At 39.5% G+C, this 23,510-nt stretch overlaps 1 protein-coding gene across 1 annotated transcript in view; it reads right to left on the reverse strand.

The window, feature by feature from the left end:
* KCNQ3 (potassium voltage-gated channel subfamily Q member 3) overlaps window positions 1-23,510 on the reverse strand; it is a 197,423-nt gene that overhangs the window by 8,938 nt on the left and 164,975 nt on the right. The window contains exons 3-11 of the mRNA XM_062568426.1: window positions 23,196-23,322; window positions 20,954-21,126; window positions 18,672-18,827; window positions 17,218-17,328; window positions 16,606-16,701; window positions 15,138-15,232; window positions 13,130-13,156; window positions 1,982-2,169; window positions 953-1,055 (exon numbers count right to left, since the gene is read on the reverse strand). Coding sequence (XP_062424410.1) covers window positions 953-1,055; window positions 1,982-2,169; window positions 13,130-13,156; window positions 15,138-15,232; window positions 16,606-16,701; window positions 17,218-17,328; window positions 18,672-18,827; window positions 20,954-21,126; window positions 23,196-23,322 — 1,076 coding nt within the window. The remainder of the gene's footprint in view (window positions 1-952; window positions 1,056-1,981; window positions 2,170-13,129; window positions 13,157-15,137; window positions 15,233-16,605; window positions 16,702-17,217; window positions 17,329-18,671; window positions 18,828-20,953; window positions 21,127-23,195; window positions 23,323-23,510) is intronic.

A 23,510-nucleotide genomic window follows, 5' to 3' on the forward strand; every position in this document is an offset into this window, starting at 1 on the left:
GGACTGGGAGCATGTGCTCCACAGCCAGAGATAATGGGGCATCTGTCCATATGCATGTAACTAATTTGAGGACATTTCTAAGTTAGCCAGGGCGAAGGCTCAACTTCCTGGAAGCTTTTCCAAGACATAGAAGCTAATGCTCTATACAATCTGGGGCATTCCAGATTTGTGATCTTTCACTTCAAAGATAGTAACTCCCTAGTAATAAATTAACAACTGCAAGCTTTAAGAATGATTACAACAAAATCAGAATATTTTTTAGTGGGGTATTTTTTAATAGGAAGAGAGAAGAGAGTTCTGAGTGGATGCATAACAGTGTCAGTAAACAAATTTCATATACTTGATGTACTAAATGAATTACCAAGCTTTATCAGGATTTTTTTTTTTTAACCCTAGGGAATATCTCTTGTGATACCAAACTAGAGGTGACACATGTTACAGGCTGAAGACTGCTGAAATGGGATCTCAAAATCTATTAAAATTTGAAAACTGAAAAATATATTGCATTCTCATATGATTGTAGATAAAGAAGATTTGAGTCAGCTGAAAGTTTTCTGCTAAGTGAAAATTCCAACTCTATATAAAAGCTACCATCAGTAAATAGGCAAGATACTGTATTTACAGCATATTTTAATGATAAACTGTATACAATATTATTTATAACGAATATGTTTATATACTGTCTTGCACATGACATTATCAGTGTCACTGAAGGACATTTTCCTTTCTACATTTTTTTGCAATAGAACTTTAAGCAAAAAGTCTATTTGGTGCTTTTCAATATATCTGTAACAATGTAACCCATTGTATTTACAAAAAAAAAAAAAAAAAGAAAAAAGAAAAGAAAAAAAACAATAGTGACAATAAATTGTATAAAATCATGCTGATGTGACTTCCTGAACCACCACCTTTCAAAGACAAAAAAGCATAGAGGAATGCCAAAGATACTTACCTGACAGCTCGGATGGCTGTCTTGAATGTAGGGATCATATCTTCCATGAGGAACTCATTGCTGTCACCTCTGTCTTCTGCCATGGGTTCCCCTGTTCCTGCATCTGCAAAGCAGGCCAAAAGAAGTGTGAACATCCGATCACAGGATCAGCAGAGGGAGCTCTGGTTTACTAAAGGACTACCTAAAGTAAATGTAATTGCGAAAAGGAACATCTGTAGTAGGTTCCTCTTACTCTAGTCTACTCTTGACTCTTGAAAGGGGCATTCAAATTTCTGCCAGGATAGGTGTAAGGCACTTATTATTCGAGGGATCTCCTCTCAAATTCCAGGCATTTTTGAAACACTGGGATCTTCCTTTCTTTTCAAATGTATTTAGAAGTTCCCATTTTTAGGAGCTTTTACAGAAAAATCTTTACCAAAATTGTTTTATGTAAGGCTAAAACAGGCCGAGTCGTCCTCCCACACACTGCTTTGAGCTCATGTGACCCCACAGGTGAGGATAACCAAGCCCCCGCTAAGGGGGGCTCAAACTGTGTCCGTGGTAGCACGCTCAACACACCTGAGGATGTTCTCTGGCATGGAGGCCAGCTGGCACAGTAATGGAGAAACTGCTATTTAGACACCATTAGACAAGAACAGAAGAGTGGGTGTCTGGGGACCCTATGAAGAAAAATGCCCCGTGATGTTGCATGGATGCTCACGAGTGGATATGAGGAAATCTGCTGCAGGGCAGCAGTCTCAGAGTGAGAGGGAAATCGGCTAGGGAAGCAAATAAGTTCAGATAAGTTGATTTCATCACTGCCTGTGTATCAAAACAATTGTCAGTTTTTGGAAGGCCATTGCCTTATTTCAAGCATTGTTTTGCCTGGAATCCAGCATTCATTTCTGGAATTTTCCCAAATGTGCCACATAAACCAGGAACAAGCCATTCTCGGCCCAGAAAGTCGCAAACCTTCAACAGAAGATTTAGAGGAAGAAAGAAAAATGGGAAAGAGGGTTGGATAGAAAGAAATCAACACAGATGGGCTACCTTCTGAGCTTTGCCAAAAAGCGTACGCTTTCATTCGGAATGCAGTGCGAAAACGCTCCTTATTATTCAAGCCAACATTCTTAGGCTCTTTTGAAGGACTTTCTTCAATGGCATCTACATTCAGAGGGGTAAATAGCTTTCCTTTAGTATTGGTACCACGAACCCGATCCAAGAGACCCAGCTTTTGGCTACAAAATAAGCAAAAGTAATCATTTTCCTCCTTTGTACACTTTTAACTTGCTTTCATGATGCTTTAAGAATATAAGAGGCTAAACAAATGTTTTGTACATAGGACACTGCTGGGGCTACCATAATACATCAATCTCTTTGCAAGCACTAAGCTTCATAGATGATTAACTGCTTTGTTTGAGAATTTTTGTATCAATGTAGAAAATGTTACCAGAGGGTCTTGCTATCCTCTTTACATAACACATCAGTGCTTCTGCTCCTGCAGCATGTCAGAAGCAGTAGATTTATCACTAAGAAGAGAAACACTACTATTTAGGCAGTTATATTGTCTAATGATAAGGATGCTTGGCCTTTTCTGTTCAGTGCTTTATTTAACTGTCAGATCTGTGGCAGGCTATTAAATAAATAACTCATGTGCATAGCCAGGAGCAAAAGAAACTCAGATGTGCTGCGGACCAAATAAATTGTAAGCAAAACACTGGAAAGACACATTGCCAACCAACCGTTTAGTAGATAGTGGTAGAACAGGCCCACCCAGTTCTCTCCACCATTCAATTTCATACATCTCTCACTATACTACAAATTGAGGTGAACCATACAAACTGTGATGTAGTAATGTATTTTGTTCCTCTGATGATTCCTAGCACTGTCCTCTTACAGATTGAGTGATCAAAGACAACTTGTTCCTCAGTGAAGAAGCATAGCTAGAATTGCATCTGCCTGCCTGTATCTACCTACCTGTATCTAACTGGTATCTGCAACCATTCTTACAGCTTGATGACCCTAACAGTCTCAGAGACAATTACTAATACCACTGAAAACAGCAGTACAAAAACTATTTGGTAGTGAGTGCATCAGTTTAAATATGTTCTGAAGACCTTGTAGGCGATAAATGGTTTATTAAGGATTTGATTGTTCATTTTACTACTTTAATACTTATTTAATACTTGTTAACATTTGTTAAAAAATGCAGGGCTACAGCATGGGAAGAAAGTCTGCCTTTTAACCTAGTCCTAGAAATTGCAGTGTGGGATAGCTCTAGGTGGAGGTGAATTGCACACAAACAGTCTAGAGAAGCTTCCGAGGCGAGAGTGGGGCAAGCAAGTTGTGGGGGCAGAGAAGAAGACAATGCAGCTGGCAGATTTCTGAGCAGCACAGGAGACCTGCTGCAGGAACAAACTTCAGTGATGACAAAAAGAAGGAATTTTCACCAATATCTGCACAGTTATCTGTACAGTTTGTTCACTTGAAGCCACTGAACTTGATGTTGGGGAAAAGCAAAGATGGAGACCTTATGGAGGCCTTGCTAGTGAAGAATCTGACTCACAGAACTACCTGTTCTTTATTGAAGGAGTTGTCTTGGCCAGGTGGATTATTTTTGTGTCCTGAAAACATCTCTCTTTGGAAGCTCTCATGTTATTGGTAAACTTCCTTGAAAGTAGCAGGTATGTCTATCTCAGAGCTCTGTCTGATAGAGTATCGCACTGCAGTAGACGTTTTTAAGATATTCCTCTTATAATGATAAAGGTGAGTTGAATTTTAAGACAGATATGATGACTTTGTAGATTTCAAAAGAGAAGTGGCCCTAACAGGAATTACAGCAGGCAAAGTTCCTACTTGATTTAAGTATTGCAGATCACTGCTGTTGCAGGTTTTTTTAATACAAATTACTGGGGTCCTTGACTCTCTATACTAACGGTTTTAGATCGATATACCTTTGGCCCAGCAGATAATGAAATATGGGCTTCCCAGTCATAAAAGACAGTATACTAAATCTTTGTGTGTGATTTTTTTTAGGTATTCTGAACTCTGCTGGCAGTTTCTGCAGTCTTCAGATGTTTGCCTTGCTGTTGTGCCTGTGAAGTGCATATGTGCACGCATGTGTGAAAGTAGCTACTGAGAAGGGCTTGTATGAACATGGAGATGCACGGCTAAAAAGGTTTTAAAACGATATATCAGCATTGCTAGGACTGAAGTTGGTGATACAAGGATCAAACAAATATGCATTTGAGTGAAGAATTAAATAACCTAAGAGAGTGATATTAAAATTATCCAAATTTTGCCCTAACATAGTTTCCTGAAGAATTAATGTCATGAAGGGGAAGATACACACAGTGCAGACAAGTGTGCATAGCACATCTGACTGATCTGCCAAGGTACTGTGAAGGCTGAACTGGTGATATCCGAGTCCCAAAAAATGATTTGCTTTCTAACAAGATAGGGATGATCCTGTGACTTCTTTTCTGTATAACTTCCCTAAACTTTAAGAGGTCGTGTTTGAGAGCAGTGATGCTTTGCAAGGCATATAATTTGTTTTAACTCCATGGTATATCTGTGAAATTAGGTTTCTTGCAAGACTCAGATTCCATATATAGGAAAAAATATGTAAAGGAGAAGACAGCTAAACTGAGAAAGCTTTGAAAGGGCATGAAATAACAGTGAGGACAGCTAAAGTCAGCTGGATGACTTATTACTGACTTTTTGTAGGTAAAGCACGGAAACCAGATTCTAATGTCTCATTAGTAATAAGAAGCCAATTTTGAAGAAGGAATTAATTTTGACGGGATTGCTGAGAAGCATGTGATATCATGATAGTATTTTAATGCAAAGGAAGGCACAAAAAGTCTAGTTGACTGACAACAGAGAGTCAGCCAAGCAATGTAAACTTCTGGGCCTCCAGATGTCAGAGAGAGTGAGCTTGTGAGGTTTTCAGTGTGAAAAAGAGTCTTAGAGCAATGAAGCATGGTTGCCAAGGTGGCGATCTCTGTAGACTGAAGGAGACTGTAAAGCAAGTTACAAGGAGGAATACACTGAAGTAATTTCAGAATGAAGTCTGTTCAGTGGTAATAAAAGACATTTTTTCCTTAGGTTTAAAAATTTATATATGCAACAGAGTTGTTGTGGAGATCAGTTTTTCCTGGTGGGGGAATTAATAGGTAACCAGTGATAGACGAATCTCAGATGAAAGCGGAGACTATTTTGCTTCAGAAGTATAGCCAATGTCTTCTAAGCAAGGAATTGCTTTCCTACATTTTAGAATTTCAGGACTGAATATTTTAGTCCAAGGGCTTCCAGAAAGACCTTGAAGGATGAGAAGGAAGCTTCTAAAAGGATGAAGTCTAGCAATGAAGCTCAGGTGGTGATTTCCTCAAAGGTTGGATGTGCTCACAAACAACACGTTGGCTTGAGATAATCATAAACCTCACAAGATTTGATTTAGTCACAGCATGAAAAAGTTCTAATGGGAAGAATATGTTTAAGGCAGAGAATCTGAAAGCTAAAGAAGTAGAAAAATAGTGTTACAGAAGTTTCTTATTTTTTTATTAAAAACAGTTTATTACTACAATGGAGGAAGATATTTGTCATTACATACGGCCACGGACTCTTCCTCCAGAAACTGAGTCCTTCAAAGCACCTACCTTAAAATGAAATTAATGGACAATATGCTATGGGATTTTCTATCAGTGGAGACATAATGATTCTAGAGTGTGCTAATTAGCTGATGGAAGGTAACTTGCTTATGAAGATCCTACAAGGAACCATAAGCTGGAACCAGAGTCCAGATATCTCAAAGTTTGTCCCTTGAATTCCTATAGGAAGTGTCTTCCTTACCAAAGGACAAGAAGACATTGCAAGGATCTATAAGGGTCAGACCAACAGGAAAAGGAATCTGTGGACACCACAGAGAATCTAAAACATTCATCTCATGATTTATTTCAATATAGGGCCAGAAATCTCTGCCGTATAGTTACCTCAGAAAAAGTCATCAAGATTTCATATGGTCCAAGATTTCATATGCTCCTTGTAGATCAAAATAGATCTAAATATTCCTCAGCATTCAGCACAAAAGGCCACTTATCTGCTGCAATGTTTCATGTTGCATATATAGTCACACCCACTTGCTTTTTTGTTTTTGTTTTTATTGAAGATAATAAAGAAGCAATCAAAAGCAACCCTCAATTATCTTTCTAGGGTAACATTCTGCTTCGGTAAGTGTCAATTCAAGAAAACACTGCTGTCCTGGGACCATTTGTTGCTCCAGTATATTAGGTTTAGAGGCTGGAATTCATCTTATGTATCTTAAGCTGTCTGAAAAGTTAAATGTCTTGTCTAAGACTGTTTTTTAGATCCCTTTTTATAGTCAACGGGGAGTTAGCAACCTACAGAGTGCATTTCAGACCTGTTTTTTTTTGGGATGACTTGCCAGCTGGGGAAACTTGTCTCTCATTATTGACTAGAGAGAAACCTAGATTTAAAAAACATTAAAAAATAAAACAAAACAAAAAAAGACAGGCCTAAAGTTACCTGAACTGAGTCCTATCTCATTAACTGAATGCTGATAATTAATCCCTAAAGTAATAGGCATACTTATAACAGTATGTTTATACAAGATATACAGACAATTTTGTTTTAATCCAGGCAGCCAGAGCAGTAGAACAATTAGGAAATCGTTCATCAGCTTCACATGAAAAATACAACAATATACTGTATACAAAAAAAAAAAAAAAAAAAAAAAAAAAACCCAAGCTTTTTTCCAGATAAACGGCTAGCTTTCATGAGAGAAACAATGGACTTTAGTCTCATTTCAAAGGGATTAAATCTGGGTCTGCTGGGGTTTTTCTTTTCTTTCTTCTTTTTTTTTAAGAGTTAGGAAACATTTGTTCTCATAACACAATTTCCTTCATTAAAACAGCATGCGCATAGCTCAGTCTCAGAGTATGAAGCATGCGCAGTTCACATCGTCCTTCATGAGAGTGGTAGGACAGTGGTTCCCACCCATGGGTTCATGTACTGCTGCTTGTCTTTCAGACTCCTCCTGCTGATATTGGCTGCCCTTGCCCTATTTGGGATGGTGGTCCCTCTTCACTTGGCTTCTTTACGCTTAGGAAAACATAACTCTTGATTTCCAATGCAATTCTAGAAATTAGGGGGGATTAATGCATCCCCAAAATACTGATAAGGGTGCAGAGTCATTTCTCTGACTAGCTTGGATATAGGATCACGGTTTGTCTTGCATTCCATTGCACCCTCGACCTTGTGGTGGAATAAAATTTTCCCCCAAACCTGTGTCTTTCAGATGGAGTCCCTGGAGGAGAACTCCATGACTCAGTTGGAGATACAGACCACCGTAAAGGGAGGGAGGCAGATGCAATGCAGACAGTGTGACATGAAAGCTTGATGCTAATTTCATAGCTGAGGAACAATTCAACTCTCAAAGGCTTGCTCCCCAACAGAAATGGGAAATATTTTGGAACATCTGAGAGAAGAATTTAATTGCTGGGTATAAAATGAGATGAGGAGATTGCTGGCTCCTGCAGCAGACATTTTACTCTCGCTCAATATGAAGAGTGGGAACCACTGAACTAGAAAAACTGGTCCAGAGATAATCATGCAAGGATATAATGCAATTACATCCCATCATGCAAACCAGATACTCTCCTCTCTGTGCTTTGCCTAGTGCTGGAGTTTCATAAACAATTAGCACATATATGAGAAGAAAAATAAAGAATTAATACTAACAGAGAATCAAACACAGCCTGCTGTCATGTATTTAGCACTTTCACCCTCACAAACAATAAAAACATCAGGAAATCCTTCCATTTTCTTATAATTTAGCTAATCATCAGATTTATTTCCTTTTGAGCTTAAGTAATTGGAAGCAAAAGGTAGTCATGTTTACTCCAATAATGTACTACATTATCAGCTGCATTTATTTGGGTTAACTTAGCTTTGGGGAATCACTTTTTGAATGAGATTTTCAGAATTATTCTGCTTTGGACTGTTTGCCATGGAAATCAACACAAAGATGATGTTATGAGGGTGGCAATGAGTCCTGCTGAAAATTTAATCTTCAATGAATACATCCAATTGATCTCAAAGAGTACATAAGTTTTCTTGATATAAATCAGGGAGCATTTGGCACTTCCAGAGTACGTCCAACCTATAGCCAGTCCACCTTCACTTGTAAGCAAATTAAATAACATTTACTTCTATAGTGGGGAACTCAGAAAATGTTTAACCTCAAAACATTCAATTGCAACTTCTTGACAAACAATGCTGTCATTTAAAAGCTACTTTGTACCCTGAATCTTGAGGTCTAAACTTGCAGGTTTCTAATGTCCAAACCGAGTAAGTCCTCTTTTAGCCAATAAATATCCTTATTCTTTTGTGGTACATGTTCTCATTAGTATATAAATGGGATTCAATGTCCAAACTCACCTACTATCCACATTATTTGCCCAGGTATGTGAGTACAAGTCCCAACTTAGGCTGAACTTAAGTGCCCTTCAGAAAGAGAAACCTCCCTCATCCACACTGCTTTTGCCCAGCCCCCTATTTTTTTTTTTTACGTACACACAGTCTAAAGTGATTGGAAATGGGCAAAAACAAATGGTGTCACATCCAGTCCTCAGGAAGAATAGCCCAAGTTCTTTTCTTTGTGAGTACTCTATGTATTTTTCACCAAAGGATGCAGCCAGTAAATAGAAAGCATATGAGTTTTGACCCACTTTTTCCTTTTCAGTGAGCATTTCTTTATGTATCGACCATTAGAAAGCAAAACAACTGTAAAGTCAATGTCCCTCAACCATTTTGCATGGGCTAGTCATCCAACAAAATATGGAACTTCTCTAGTTGCCCTCCAAAGTTGAAGAGCTTTGACTAGAAAAGCTGAGCTGTCTGTAGATGATTTCATGTTTTAAGAATGAAGTGGGAAAGAGAACAATGAGCTTAAGTTGAACAATATGAAGATGTTTACATGAAATAAAATAAAATAGTTGACAATTTAGTCAAAGTATTAATATTTCTAATTATGTGTCTTTCAGATTCCTGAAATGCTACTAATTATTTCTATGTTACTCTTCAGGAAGACAAAGTTCTTGTCCCAGGTCTCAGGTCACAATTCAGAAAGATATTTAAGCGTGTTCCTAATACTAAGATGATCAAAAGTATCTGCTTGTTCTCCCCTTCTGAAACACAGTCTTTAAATGAACATGCAGGGGAGTTGCTCCATTGAACTCAAACACAATATTATCTGCACATATTTCTGTTGATAGGGTTGAGACTGAATAAGAGATGGTATTTAGAACTTATAGAATATTTTTCTTTCATAGATTTTTTTAATGCTTTGCAGAGTAGGTCAGTATCATTCCCATTCTACTAAATCAGAGAAAAGCACTTGTTTCTAAGTAGATCATTTGCAGAGGCAGGACTAGATCCAGTGTTTTCTGAACAGTAGAACAATGATCTGCAAGATCATGCAAATTCTTTGCTATGCTTAAGAAACTTCTCACTTTTATCTCCTCTTGCATTTTCTAGTGGTTTGATAAACTACTGTACTAAAAAAAAAATAAAGTGCAGGCAGAGAATGGCATGCAAGAAATATGAAAAGAGAAAGGCTCAATTGTTATTTGAATGTATATACCTAAGTTTTCTTGTGAGGGTTGATCCAAAGAATGACTCCCTACTAAAGATGACATTACTGTAAAGTGAAGAAAAGTTATTAAGATGATGCATTAATGATTATCCATGAAAAGCTCTGTGAAAAAGAATGGGAATAGCCTTTCATTGTAGTTTATGTAGTGTGTAGATCAGAGTGGTTTTTCCCCCCTTCCTGCTTTGGTCAGATGCATTAAGAAGAAATGCTGACAGGAACATTTTCCAGTTCTGCAAAATATGATTTTATTTTCATTATGCTGTTACTATTGTTATCATACGTAAATGCACCACATTACATGCATTCTTTCATAACCGCACAATAGGAAGGACTAGTACAGCTTCTGCCTTTTAAAGATCCCAAAACATCTTTCTAAAGGTAGAGAGATAATATTTATCTTGTGGAGATCAGGACACAGGAATACATGACTTTTCTGCACTCACATAATAATAAATCTAGGACTGAGCATGCTGATGCTAGTCTAGATGCTAGTTAGACCAGATGTCTAATTCTGCAATGCTCTGTGAAGAAATTAAAATTCTGATTAGGTGCAAAGCCCTAGGAGAAAGTTCAAAACTCTTAGCTAAAATGCCTGTACATACAGATGGCTGACAATTCACACACTAGTCAAAATCAATGGAACTGATGCTAACAGCAGGGCTGAAAAATTTGACCCACAGTTCCTTCCTCAGACACAAATGTAAAACATTGAAAAAGTTATTTCAAATAAAAAGCATATCCTTCAAGCAAAGGCCCACCCTAAAGGAGCTAGGAAATGCAAGTCAGGCAATAAACATTTGCCAAATGTTTACGAACATTAATGTATCTTTTTCATAAATCTTCCTTTTTGAGAGCCAACCAGATGAAATGCTTTACAATGCATGCAGATGAGCAATAGCACAAAGACCTTCAGATCAAGAGGGAACAGGAAATCCTCCTTTCTCCCTGCAGGTGCAGTCGCTATCTGAGGCTTCACGTGCTGGTGGTATATGGCATTAATTAAGAAAGAAAAAGCTGGTGGCACCTCTGCTGTTGAGTCACTAAAAGGCCCACCAGTGAGCCCTGGAAAGCACAGCCCCAGCTCCTCCTGGTCTGGGGACCTGCACCACGTTCCTTCACTGTCTACATGACCCAGCCTGTAGTCTGACATAAGATTAGTCAGGTGTGATCTTCATCATAGGTCATGCCATCACAGTTTTAGTTTAGAGGAAAAGGAGTTTCAGTAAAATTTCAGGCTGCTGTAAAGCTTAAATCAACTTTCTACCAACACTTTTTTCCATGAAGCATTGTTTTGGGATACAGCTTCTTAAATAGACTTTTCCAATCCATTGTCTCTCTCCTCTGCGTCTTCCCCAGATGGTCTAAGAACAAAGAACTGAATCTAGCTGTGATTTTGTCCTATTACTAGGTTGGATTCCAAGGGCTGAAGGATCTGTCAGAGTTTAATTCTAAAACTATGTATATAGTTTTCTCACTACACTATTGAAACTCTGACGCCTGCTACTTAAAACATTATCCAACCTCAAGTTTTCATACAGCTAGACCTCATTCTTAGTTTCTATTTTCCATTTCCTCTGGGAAAGCTTTGGACCAATTCTTCACTCTCCTTTATCAATCGCTGTTCAGACAACATACTTTATTACTACAGCTTTGCCATTAGGAACTTCACCGACGTGAAGGCCTGGAGATTTGAGTGCACTTATGTGCTGTTCTCTCCACTAGGACAGCATTCCCTTATTGCTCATTTATTTCAATACAGTTCTAAAGGAAAACTGCAGTGGAGTGTGAGTAATGCTTTCCCATATTAAATTACTGTAGGAAGAAGATTAAATCTTTTTTGGGGGTGGAGAGGGGCAGAGGGCAATTATCTGGTCTGTAAATAAGAGTTTTATTAAAGATAGGAGGCAGAACTGTCAAAATAACCAGATTTTAGGGCTCAGTTCCATGTCTGCTGAAGTCAATGGATGTTCCCACAAGTACTATCATTTGTCTGTTTACCTGGAGGGTTTCCAGTCCTTTTACTGAATATTTATTTCCATAAATTCATTTCTACTAACAAGAAGGCTCCAATGCAGGATTATTGATGATTTTGCTGAAGATTATTATTTATGTGACAAAATAAAAGTAAAACATAGGCTGGTAGAATGAGAGGCTTTGGCATTATGCTTTCAAGGATTCTGGACTCTGAGTCATATTTTTCAGTTTTTAACGTATACATCAGTGTAAACTGACTTTTTCTATTGAGTTGAAAGTTATAGTAATTCAGAAACTAGGTCATGAACCATTCAGTCATTCCAGGTGCAGGAAGTCCTCTAGGAGAGCTGTGACTTGGCAAATGGCAATAACCAAGGTGTGACGTTACACACCCAAAGTATTTAAGCACTTAAGTTCTCTCTTGCATGTCAAAGATCAAAATTCAACTGCTAAACACCCTGGAGGTGCCTAGAATCTCCAGATATCTACATGAATGCAGTTTATGCTTAAGCTCATGCTTAAGCCTGGGCAATGGCACGGACATGTAATGCTTAAGATTCGTGAGGATCCACAAACCAAGTAGCTCCCATCCCAGCAGTCTCTGAAGAGGTTAGCTCATGAGGATGATGGCAGCAAGAGGAGTTACCTTTTTCCCAGTAACTGCACTACAGCACTCGCCTGTATTGTGAGGAAAGCCAGGCTACAATTCTTTTTTCTATTAAAAGAGATTTGAATCCACATCATTCATAGGAGAATACTTTAACTAACAAATATGAGTCTTTTTTTCTTCTTTTTAACTATTTTTGTTGAGGCTTATGTCATGTATTGCATAAAATAGTTGAAAAATAAATGAGCAAAATCAGAAAATTTTTCTTCATGCTAGAGATTGGAACCCAGGCCTAATCCCTGACCACTAATTTTCAAAGTCTTGGCTTGTAAATGCTCCAAAGTTAGTGGGAGCCTCCACATCTATCTCAGCAGATGTGAGACCACATCTTTGACCCTAACATTGCCTTTTTAGTACTGTCAGAGGCTTGACAATCCTGCTTATCCATCTCAGCCTTCCAATGAATATGGCATCAAGAAATCAGTGAACACAGTAGACTGACACAGAGGGCGGATTGACGCAGACTTGATCCCTCACAACACGACAGTGCTCGGGGCAGGACTGTCGAACGGCAACACGGGGCACAGGATTAAATCCACCCCAGAACATAAATCCACCCCAGAACAACCTGGTGCTAAGCCCTAGCTCTACAGCACAGGCCAAAAAAAGCTGTGTAGAGCATTTTTAATCATAACTAACAGTAAAACTGTTTACAGACAAGCAGCAAGCTGCACCTTGCATTTGTACAATTAGCATTTTAGCTCTGTTGTTAAATAGAGAAAAAAAGCAAGCAATTAGGAAATGGATTAGTTAATCATTCTTAATGACTATCTTTGGTGTTAGTAGCATGTTTTGGTTAACAACTCATGAATTCACAATGAATCATTTAATCTGCATTCTTCAATAACCGCATTAAAACAAGGCTATAGTGACAGCTACATACCTGGCAGTACCATCCAATTGCTCTTTCCTTTTATAGAAGAGAGGAAGCAATTCAGGAAAGCAAGGAGAGAAAAATTACATAATAAATTCAGTAGATTCTTTTAACTGAAATTGCTAATCCACTGCTAACCGTTCATATCTTTTCTTTTCTGTGACCAAAACTGTCAGCAGAACAAAAGTTCTGACGTTGCATTTTCAACTAGCCTTAAAGCAAAGAGAGGGGTACAGGTTCCTGAAACCGGGCTAAGCTTCTTAGACTGGAAATCAGTCTTCAGTGAGAAGTTAACTCCCTTGCTCTGTCTCCTAGGACATTACTTGCAAAGCACCTATTAAATTTCAGTCTCATTTAAATCAGAGGAAAACCTACACACAATAAACAAGCTTGAAATCATAGTAATGCATCTAGACTCCAAAGGAGCCTAAGAATTATTCTCTGAACAAAACCTGAGATCAAGAACCCCTCTGGAAATGTCCCTATTATGAGTAATGTGAGAATAGATAGAAGGTAAGGAAAGATGGAGAAAAGGGGGGGGAAAAGGTACTGAGCCATAACTAAACACTTTTTTTCATGGAAGATTTGCTCTGTGACCTACGTGAGATTAGTCCTGTAGAAATGTATTATTGTGAATAAAACAAAGAACGAGTGATTTTGATCCGTAATTTGCCCTTTGTGAAGGCAGGAGGCTGAAATGTGCGTGGTTCTTCAAGGCAGTTGTTAAGCAGCAGCTGGAGCTGCGTTATCAGCGCAGCGAGCGCAGCGAGCACAGCTCACCCGTGTAGACCTCCCCTGGAGCCGAGCGGTCCTTTGAGGGGAGTGTTTTCAGAATCAGGCACAACAGCAAACCAGGAATGGAAGTTTAAAACATGTCCTTGGTTAAGTAGTGCCCATTATTAGCAGCTGAAATTCTATAGCAAAAAGCCTTAGCTTTCACAGGCTCTTTTTTCAATGTAAAATCCTCAAGATGAGGGTATTTTCTCAGTGAGGCCTGTTTGATAGGCAAAAAAAAAAAAAAAAAAAAAAAAAAAAAATGGAATTGAACAGACTTATTTCCGTAAACATATAAACATCCCTTAAGTCTCAATGCCTTTACATTTTTGAATGCTTTGTACTGAACTCAGGGGGATGCAAAATAAAATAGGAGCAAAAAACCCCATGACCCTGATTCCTCAGAAAAGTTGTCTTGTGGACCTTCGAATACTAGCTTCAGCGGGAGACAGTTTTAAATACGGTTTGACTCTCCTCCCCTGAATTCTTCCTCTGAACAACTGGTGTTGCCAAAACACAATACGTTCTTAGGACTCAGATTTGAGGGACAATTTGAGCTTTCTGGGGGAATAAACTCCAGTCTTATAAAGGGAAGCCAGCACTGAAGCAAACTGTTAACCTTCTCCTTTGTTCAATGCAAAAGTGAGGACCACCAAATGCGTTATCCATCTGCCCCAATGCATCCCACAGGGGAAAGGGAGAATAAATGAATGCAAAAGCCAAAAGAATGTTTTTCACTTTCAGCGAGGAAGAGGGGAGAAAAAAGAAGAAAATCCCATTCCATTAACAAATGAAAGAGATGGGATGAGACACCGGAAAAAATCTACCACAGGCTTGCAGGTAGGCCCTCCACAACCCCTATCACATGCACCCCTCATACTACATCACATGATGCATTTTCACCTGAACATGGATATAAGACTTGTGAATTATTTTGGCCAGCTGCCTCTCCTCTCAGTACTCCTATTAGACTCTAAGCAAAATCTATTCAGTTTTCTTCTTCCTGTAGGTTTTTTTCATGCTAGGCAGTTCAGAAAATTGGTCTGGACTTCTGGAAGAGAAGTCATTTTAAAAAACACTTCCACATTGCTGTCAGTGATGTTTTCTGTATCTGCATCTGTAACACTGGCAAGTGCCCATTGCCTACAAAAGTCTCACTCATATATATGTATGAATTTCATGTTTCCTGTCTTGATTTAGGCTTCATAGAAAAAGATGAAAGAAATATAGACAGTGCACTTACCTGAAAAATGGAAATGATACAATTGATTCATAAAACCTCCAGGTAGCAACTAGATCAATCCTGTTGGGGTTAGTAGCATAGTATCTCCAGGCAGCCTGAATCACAGGGAAGAGGGAATAATTAGCATTAGATAAAACTGGACTGAAACCAGCATATTGCTTCAAAGAACCTAACCATGCCCGTGAGTGACTATCTGGAAATGAATTACTAACCAACCATGCCAAATGAGTGTCACTAGATGGCAAAATTATTGACGCTGTATTATAGTCTGGGAGGGCTGTTAAAGGAGGCAGGACATGAGGGATAACTACTGACACTGGCAAGAGGTTGCATTTGACTAATCTGGTTTTATTTTCCTGTCTGGCACATCTGAAAGGGCTTCAACAACTGCTTGACTTCTCCAATATTTCTGGAAGTGCTTGACCTAGTTTATTGTGTAATGTGCCGCCGGGGAAATTTTGCTGAACAATTTTATAGTTCAGCATTTAGCTCCTCTCAAAAATTCTCTAATCATATAACTAACAATATTGTGGCTAAATTAGCTACTTGTTAGGCAGAGATGCTTTAATTTAAAAGGTGAATTCAATTCACCGTTCACTCCTGCCGCTCTTCTGTTTGCCAGGGAATGCTTTTAATGAGGAGTGTAATATGCCATTTGGCCCCTTTCTCCAGTGGACTGGTTTGACCCTGAGGGATCCCGAGCATCGCTGCTTCTATCTGATAACACAGAAAGTTTCTCTGTCCCCATGGGAAAACGCTGCCTTTGACTTCGCTGCCCTCAGGGCGTGCTCCACTCCACACCTACGCAGAATAAATCCTGTCAAGTTTATCAGCCCTCAGACTAGTCGTTTTATGCTTACTTTTCTAAATTAGTAACAAAGGCCAGAACTGAAGTCCAAGTAAGCTAAAGACACTCTCCTATTGCCGTCTACGGTCTTCCAATGAGATAATGGAAGAACCAGGGCTTGTTTGGTGTTTCAGTTTTACGAACTACACATCCTATTTATGCAATATTCCTGGATTGAAACAGTCACTGTCTGCTGTGTTACTTCCGTTGCTGTTTTCACATCACTAATAACATATATTTGTTTGCACATAAAACACTCCCTCAGGGGAACTGGCAAAACCTGGATTTTGGAAAGAATATGTTTTTGACAGCTTGTTTTCTATGATTTTTGTGGTGCTGATGTAGAATTTGGCTGATTTCCAGAAGCTAGCAGATGAATGTCTTTCTTCTAGACACCTTTCTTCTAAAAGATGTTCTAGAAATGCAAAGATTCCTCAAAAACTGCAAGAACCACAGGATTATCAAGCTTGATGTGAAAAAAGTGACTCCTTTATAAGCACAACTTCTCACCTCCTGTAATGGGAAATGAGAATTTGGGCAGGAGGGAGAGGTGATCCTTGTTACAATATAGCAGTTTTAATAAATAGCACTTTTCCAAAGAGTGGAGAAGTGGCTTCAAACCTGAATAAGTTCAGCTGCTGGCTTTCTTCTTTTCTCAAAATGTTTTTGGCGATGTTGCTCCTGGACCTTCAGTGCCAGCCCTGAACCCAGAATGCCCTGAAAGCATAGAGAGATTCAAAATTTTAGGCATTTCTCACTTAGGAAAAGTATAGTAATAAGAACAAGAGGAAGCGGTTCTGTAGAGGGGGCATGGAGACTGCTATACAGGATCTTTGTGCAATATCACGTATGTCCTTTCCAAATAGATCTGTGCCAACTAGCACTGTGTCACACAGTGCCCGTACATGGTTCAGAGAATATTAGAGTGTCATATTATTCCCAATAGGCTCTATGTAAGGTTCGTCTGTGGAGAAAGGAGCTTGACAGCCACTTGCCTGCAGGGCACAGAGCGAGGCTTATGTTATTTCCTGGTATCAATGTTAAGTATCTGAATCCCTTCTTCAAATGGGATTTAGATTCTGTTGGGAGTTTTGGTCCCTGGATTTTTTTTTTTTTGAAAAGTTTCATCCATATCCAAATAATATTTGTAGAAGAACCTATACAAATCCTTTCTTTCATCTGATGTAGTTCTGCATTAGCTCTGGGTGAAGGAAGGAGGAGGAAGGTACTTACAGCAGGAAGAGCAAAGAATGACACTCCAATGAGAGAGAAGGTAGCTGCAATCAGCCGTCCCTCCCACGTCTTGGGGGTCTTGTCGCCATACCCGATTGTAGCCAGGGTGATCTGTGGGCAGAATAAGAAAAACAGTGCAAACAGCCCTGCTTTAAAGATCACTGACATATTTGCATAACCCACTTAGATATACGGGTGCTCATGCACAACTTGTTAACAAAGGATCTTGACAACAGGTCAGCCCCCCCTTTTTTTTTTAATAGTAGCATAGTCTAGAGGTATCACACTCAGAAGAATGGATTTAGTCTTAAAATACCTGCCTATTTGGGGTGGATTTATTGAAAGAGAACTAATGCGACATATGGCGTCAGTGTCCTGCCCTCAGTCAATGTACAGCTAGGAATGGGACTTGCCAATTAACAGCCTGCATAGCTTAAACAACCAGTCACGCCTACCTCTCCCTGAAGTGCCACTCTGTCAAACAAAGATGACTTTGTAAAAACTGTCTTTCTGCAAAATGACTGACTCTTTTTTAATTATTTCTCTTTTTTCTCCAGTGAGACTCTACCTCAATTTCTTACCACACGCTCTTCTAGAAAAGAGTATAAACGTATCCCATTTCTCTATTCAGCACTTGGGGATTTTTAATTAATAATGGCAAAACACATCTTTTCATTAATGAATGAACTACATGACTTAAAAAAATGTACTGCTGATTTGCAGCCACAGCACAATATAGACAACTTCTGTAAGTGTTGGTAGTAAAGCAACATGAATTTTGTGTAGCAATTAACTGGAAACTTTTGTGATCAAGTAAACAGTGGCACAAACCAATACTCCTTCCTTAATCAGAAAAGACAAGAAGATGTATCTAAGATACCTTTTTCTCAGTAGCCTACCACCAAGGACAGTCTCTGACAGAGTCTTTTGGAATTCATGAAAGACACAAGAGAAATGTGAAGTGAGTCTTCCCAAGGACGTCTTTCTACCTTCCCAATCTAAATCCAAAGACCTCCTCAGTGGAAGAGCCTCACTAGCTCCTTGTGGACCTGACTTCCATGAGTGTCTGTTTACACTGACAAGATCCTTGCCAGGCTCTCATAGGTAGAACACTGATGTCATGGAAGCTAGGTCTCCACTAGGCAGTTCTGCCAGTGTGGTTATAACCACGGAGACACTCCTCTAAAGGAGTGGATCCATAGAAGTGATGAGCCGCAGACTGGTTTCTCAAAGAGATGCATGCACCTAAGAGTCTTTGACTGAAAGTTAATGGGAATATAAATTCAGAAAATTGGACGTAAGAGCATCCCTGCTATTGGTAATGTTACACTAGTAACACACCCCTCACCCAAACTCATCAGCTCACTTATACTGCATTTCATAACTTTGATACTTTACATACTATTAGATATTTTTTTTCAAGAAGAGGATAGGGCATTTCTGGAGTCACTTACCAGCCCCCACCACAGTGCATCTGCATAGGTTTCAAACTCTTCTTTCATCTCCACCCCATTAGCATCCTTTTCAGGCACATCTTTTTCAACCAGATAAACAAGAAACGAGGATAGGATGAGCGTCAGGAACCCAATGTACCAAGCAGTGATGAGTTCCTGGAAAAGATGCAGAAGGACAATGGATGGGCAGAAAACAGCCTCATTACCCACTGTGGCAGAATAAATGTCAAGAGAGGAGAGAAACGTTGAGGATAACAGCAGCACTGTCACTGCTGGCTTGGTCACAGTCCATGACCAACCCAGCTCAGCAATTACTGGGAAATAATGCAGAGATATACAGGAATTAGCCCTTACACGGCATCTTCCCTGAGAGAAGCTTGGAGAAATCTGCAATTGCAGTTCTGCGTAAAGCTGAGTTAAGGGCTCAGCTGTACCATGTCAGTGTCCCGCCAGGCTCTATTACTGCCCTTGATTTTCCTGGTTGCTTTTAGCAGTTGTTCCCCAGTTCCAGCTGTCCCTAGGCTGGGAGAGTCTTTACAAAGCAAATCAACTACTCCATCTCCCTATTTCCAGAGAGCCAAGGCTGTGGGATGGAGTTTCTCCTTATTAACCACATCAGAGCAGCTTTTGAGGTAAGTTTCCAGAGAAGCCAAGGCTGTGGGATGGAGTTTCTCCTTATTAACCACATCAGAGCAGCTTTTGAGGTAAGTTTTCATCATGCACTGATGAAATAAGAACAGATCCTAAAAAAATAGCTTTATGAAAAAAAAAAAAAAAAAAAAAAAAAAAAAAAAAAAAAAAGAAAAAGAACTAAAAATCCACCTGTGATCAAAACCTGAGCTTGCTTGTTTGAGAATGAGTGACTGTACTGGAGCATGTGGTTAATGTCACTGACATAGGAGATGCTTTGACTCAGCTTAAAATCCCAACAGTGTTGAGAGTAAACAACTTTTTGGAGAAGATCTTCACAAGCAAGTTGTGAGACAACATTCCAGTTCTTTTTCTTTTCTGAGAAATGAATTTGCCAGAAAATAGTTTTTAACTGAGAATTTTATAACTGAGCCTTGAGATAAGCCCATTTTCTTAGCTAATTTCTGATATGCAACCATCAAATGAAATTTGTTGGTTCACTTTGTTATCAGAATAGTTTTCTTAGTGCTTCCCAGTGTAGCAAGGTTCTCACAACACCTTCTTATCTCTCCCAGTCAGCTCAGATCCAAAGTGTTGTGGTGAGGAATCAAATGAGGAAGATTTTAAAAAAAATTCAGATTTTTTTATGAAGCTTTAAATACTTTCTGAACAATGTGTTTGGCACATGTACTTCTTCCATGATCTCAGTTTCCTAAAACATATTTTTGACATAAGTGTTTATGTGCCACCTGCCTTGTAGCAAGTTTGCATGGGGTAGAAGCAGAAGCTGGTATGAGATGAAGCAGAGTGGGTATCCCTATCAGACACTACAAAGAAGTAAAACCTAATTATGCTGTGCCAGCTGGCATTTTAATTTTCAAAAAATTTTAAAAAACTCCAAAATGTCAGGAATGTCATTCACAGATCAGAAAAAGCAGTATGTAACACAGATTATATGTGATTTTTATATTCCTAGAGGAGATGAGAAATCTCATCTAGAGTCTTTTTATGCAGATAGCTTTTAACATGTAATAATGTTTGGTGAAAATGCAAGAGCACAACATATCTGTCTGGTGTGAGACAGGATGTGTCTGACTACAGCATCAAGTTAGACTGAACAAAGAAGATTTTAGAAATTTTGTCTCTCTAGATCTCGCACTGCATGCATCTTTATATTGCCTGACCTATGCTTTCTAAGAGAAATTATTCTAGTAGCTCCCTCTGAAACCATACTTCTGATCAATAGCCTCTTTCCATTCCTCTGGAGTCCTGCTCCATCTGCTGATCAGGCAAGTTTGAGGAGCCACTACAAAAATGTTGCAATTATAGAGGTATTTCTGTCAAAGATTTAGCATACTTTACCTTTAAAGGGATGTTAATTTTCTCATTCTGTGGGAAGGCAAAATTCCTGTTGAAATGAGTGTGAGGTTGAGCATTTCTCTTTCCACTTGCCAGTACCTCCATTGAGTAGAGAAGGGTAAATCAAGGGACAGCATTGGTTAAGAGTATGGAAGAGGGAATAGACCTGAAAGGACTAAATTGCACCTTGAACTCCAAGGCTTAATCTCAAGGGATTTCTGTCCATCCCTTCTCTTCCCTTTCTACTTCTCCTCTGCTGATCGCCAGCTGACTCTTGCAAGCTCCTCACTTACTTTGCTATGTGCACAAATGGCCGATCCCAAAAGTTTCCATGTGCCACCCCTCCTATCCATTCGGAGCATCCGTAGGATTTGCAGGAAACGGAGGCTTCTGAGAGATGTGGCCAGAACATTGCCCTGGTTCCCAACAGCAACCACTGGCACTGAAGCAATCAGCACAAAGATATCTACAAGGCAAAAAGAAGAGTAAAGCCTGCGTAAAAGTGTCCTCATCAGCTGCTGCTTAATCTCGTCTGTTTGTGCTGAAAATTTCCCTAGGCAAATTTTAAAACTGCCTGAAAATACCTTCTTTGGCCAATTAAGTAGCTATTGGCACTTGTAGCATGGTCAGAGTCACGTGCAGAATTCACCAGAGAGCATGGTAATCAATTTATAGATTGAAACACTGGACTTGAGACACCAACTGAGCTAGCCTAGGAATGCAAAGAATTGGTGTCCTAGGAAAATGCAGACAGAAAAATAACCCTAAATCCATATATCCCACAGGCAGCCCATAGTGCTCACAGACTTGTAGGTCAGCAGTCACGAAACTCAATATTCAGTGGTGCATCTAGTATCTTGGTCATTTGGCTGTCTTTCCCTGTAAAAATCTCAAAGCCAGTCCTACCATCTGTAAGTGTCCGCAGTGACAATCCACCAGTCAGCTTAAGAAGAGGTCAAAAATTGCTTCTTCTTCTTGTTTATTTTCTCCTCTCCCCTTTCTTTTAAACCTCCCCCCCATCTATTTTTTGATCCCATACATAAACGTTAAAAGTGGCACCAAAAGGCTTCAAGCATTCCCTGGGTTCTCAGTCTTTAAACTGTCTTTATATTGTATTTCCAGCCAAAAAGAGTGGCACCAGATGGGTTTTGGATTTATTCAGTTTCAATCACGCTCAGAGTAAACTTGTGCCACTTATAAACCAGGAGATGATGTTAATAAATCCAATGGGGTCTTTTCTGTTCCTTACCCAGATATCAATAAAGACTCATCCTCACAAGTGAGATGACACTTCTACCGATAAGGCGTGAGAAAATATAAATCCCGTTTGCTTACACATAGCTATACTGCCCTCACAATGCTATTAGAAGTATCAGAATACTTCCTATTTGTCTCACAGCAGCATCCAAAGGAGTTCCACCAGCACAAATGCACAAAGAAAATTTGTACCAGTTTAGTTTACTATCTACGCACATAAAATGAATAAAAAGACGGAAAGGGAAGAAGGTGCTACACATAGTTGTAAGGGTCCCCACGGTGCTCTGTGCTTTATAAATACTGAAAAAAAATCTAGTTGTTGGCCCAAAGAACATTCAAACAAATGAAGGAGTCCTGAAAATACTGAATAAATGCAGATGTGCATGACAGGTACTCAGGATCGACTGAGCTCCTAAATGTCGGCTCGTTGTTTTGTGGACATAAAGGGGAGGTTTAAGAGGGCATTCAAAGAGGTATAATGAGTAATTTGACAAATATATGTAGGCAGTACTTTCCAAGACTGAAAGATAACAGGATAGAAATCATAAATTTCTTGGTTGCAAATATATGCTAATATTATGGGGAGACAGTACAACATTTGAATTTGAAAGAGAAAGGACTGGCAGGTAATGAGGGCATCAGGTTGGGATATAAAGAGTTTGAAAGTGAAGGCAGCCAGAGCATATTTCAGGATGACCCTAAGAAAAATGCAGAGGTCTTAGGACAATGAAAATGTATTTGAAGCCGATACCAGTCAAAATGAGGAGGCAGCTGTTTAGTGCAGAGAACAGCAGGCTATGACAAAATGGGGAGCACTGTGAAAAGAATTTTTTGGATGGATATGAAGGGTAGTATCTCTAGTCACAAGCAGGAATCAACAAGGCTTGGATGTGGGCTGGGGGTGAGGCACTGGCTGGTGGATGGCGCTCAGCTGAATGTCAGGGCACGTCAGGAAACAGAAAAACTTGTCACTTCTCTAGCCAGAACCTCCGTGGGATTAACGCTGTTGTGATCGCGCGGGCCCCCACTGAGAGGGTACTGCAGCAAGGACCCTGCTTTTCCTCACTGACCAGCCATCCAAGAGACTCTCAAATGAATCATCATTGCCAAGAATTTTAAATAAATACTCCAAGCAGGACACAGCTCCTAAGGCAAAGGGCAGAGCTGATTTCGGTGCTCTTTGTATTGCCATTCACCGGTTCTTGCATATCCCCTCACGCTGGCTCACAACAGAAAGGACATACGTGTGGAAACCAGTAATAAAGAACACGTGCCTACCGAGCATGCACAAAGGCTTCCTGGCGAACTTGAGTCTCCCCCTCCATCCTTTATAGCGACAGCAACACCCAGCAGCCCAGATCCTTAAGGCAAACTCTGCTCCGAAGATGAAAATGGCAAAAGTTTCCTGGAGCAAAGACACAAACTAGATTGTTAGACATGTAACAAGTCTTGCAGTAATTCTGCGCACACAGAGATTGCTGGAACAAACAGATGAGGTACAAGTGTTTGGGTGAATGTATGTGTGTGTGTGTGAATGAGAGAGAGAGAGGAAAAAACAGGGAAGAAAATATAATTTCATGAAAGACTCTGCAA

Source organism: Rhea pennata, chromosome 2 (assembly GCF_028389875.1).
Source record: "Rhea pennata isolate bPtePen1 chromosome 2, bPtePen1.pri, whole genome shotgun sequence".
Classification (NCBI taxonomy): Eukaryota; Metazoa; Chordata; class Aves; order Rheiformes; family Rheidae; genus Rhea; species Rhea pennata.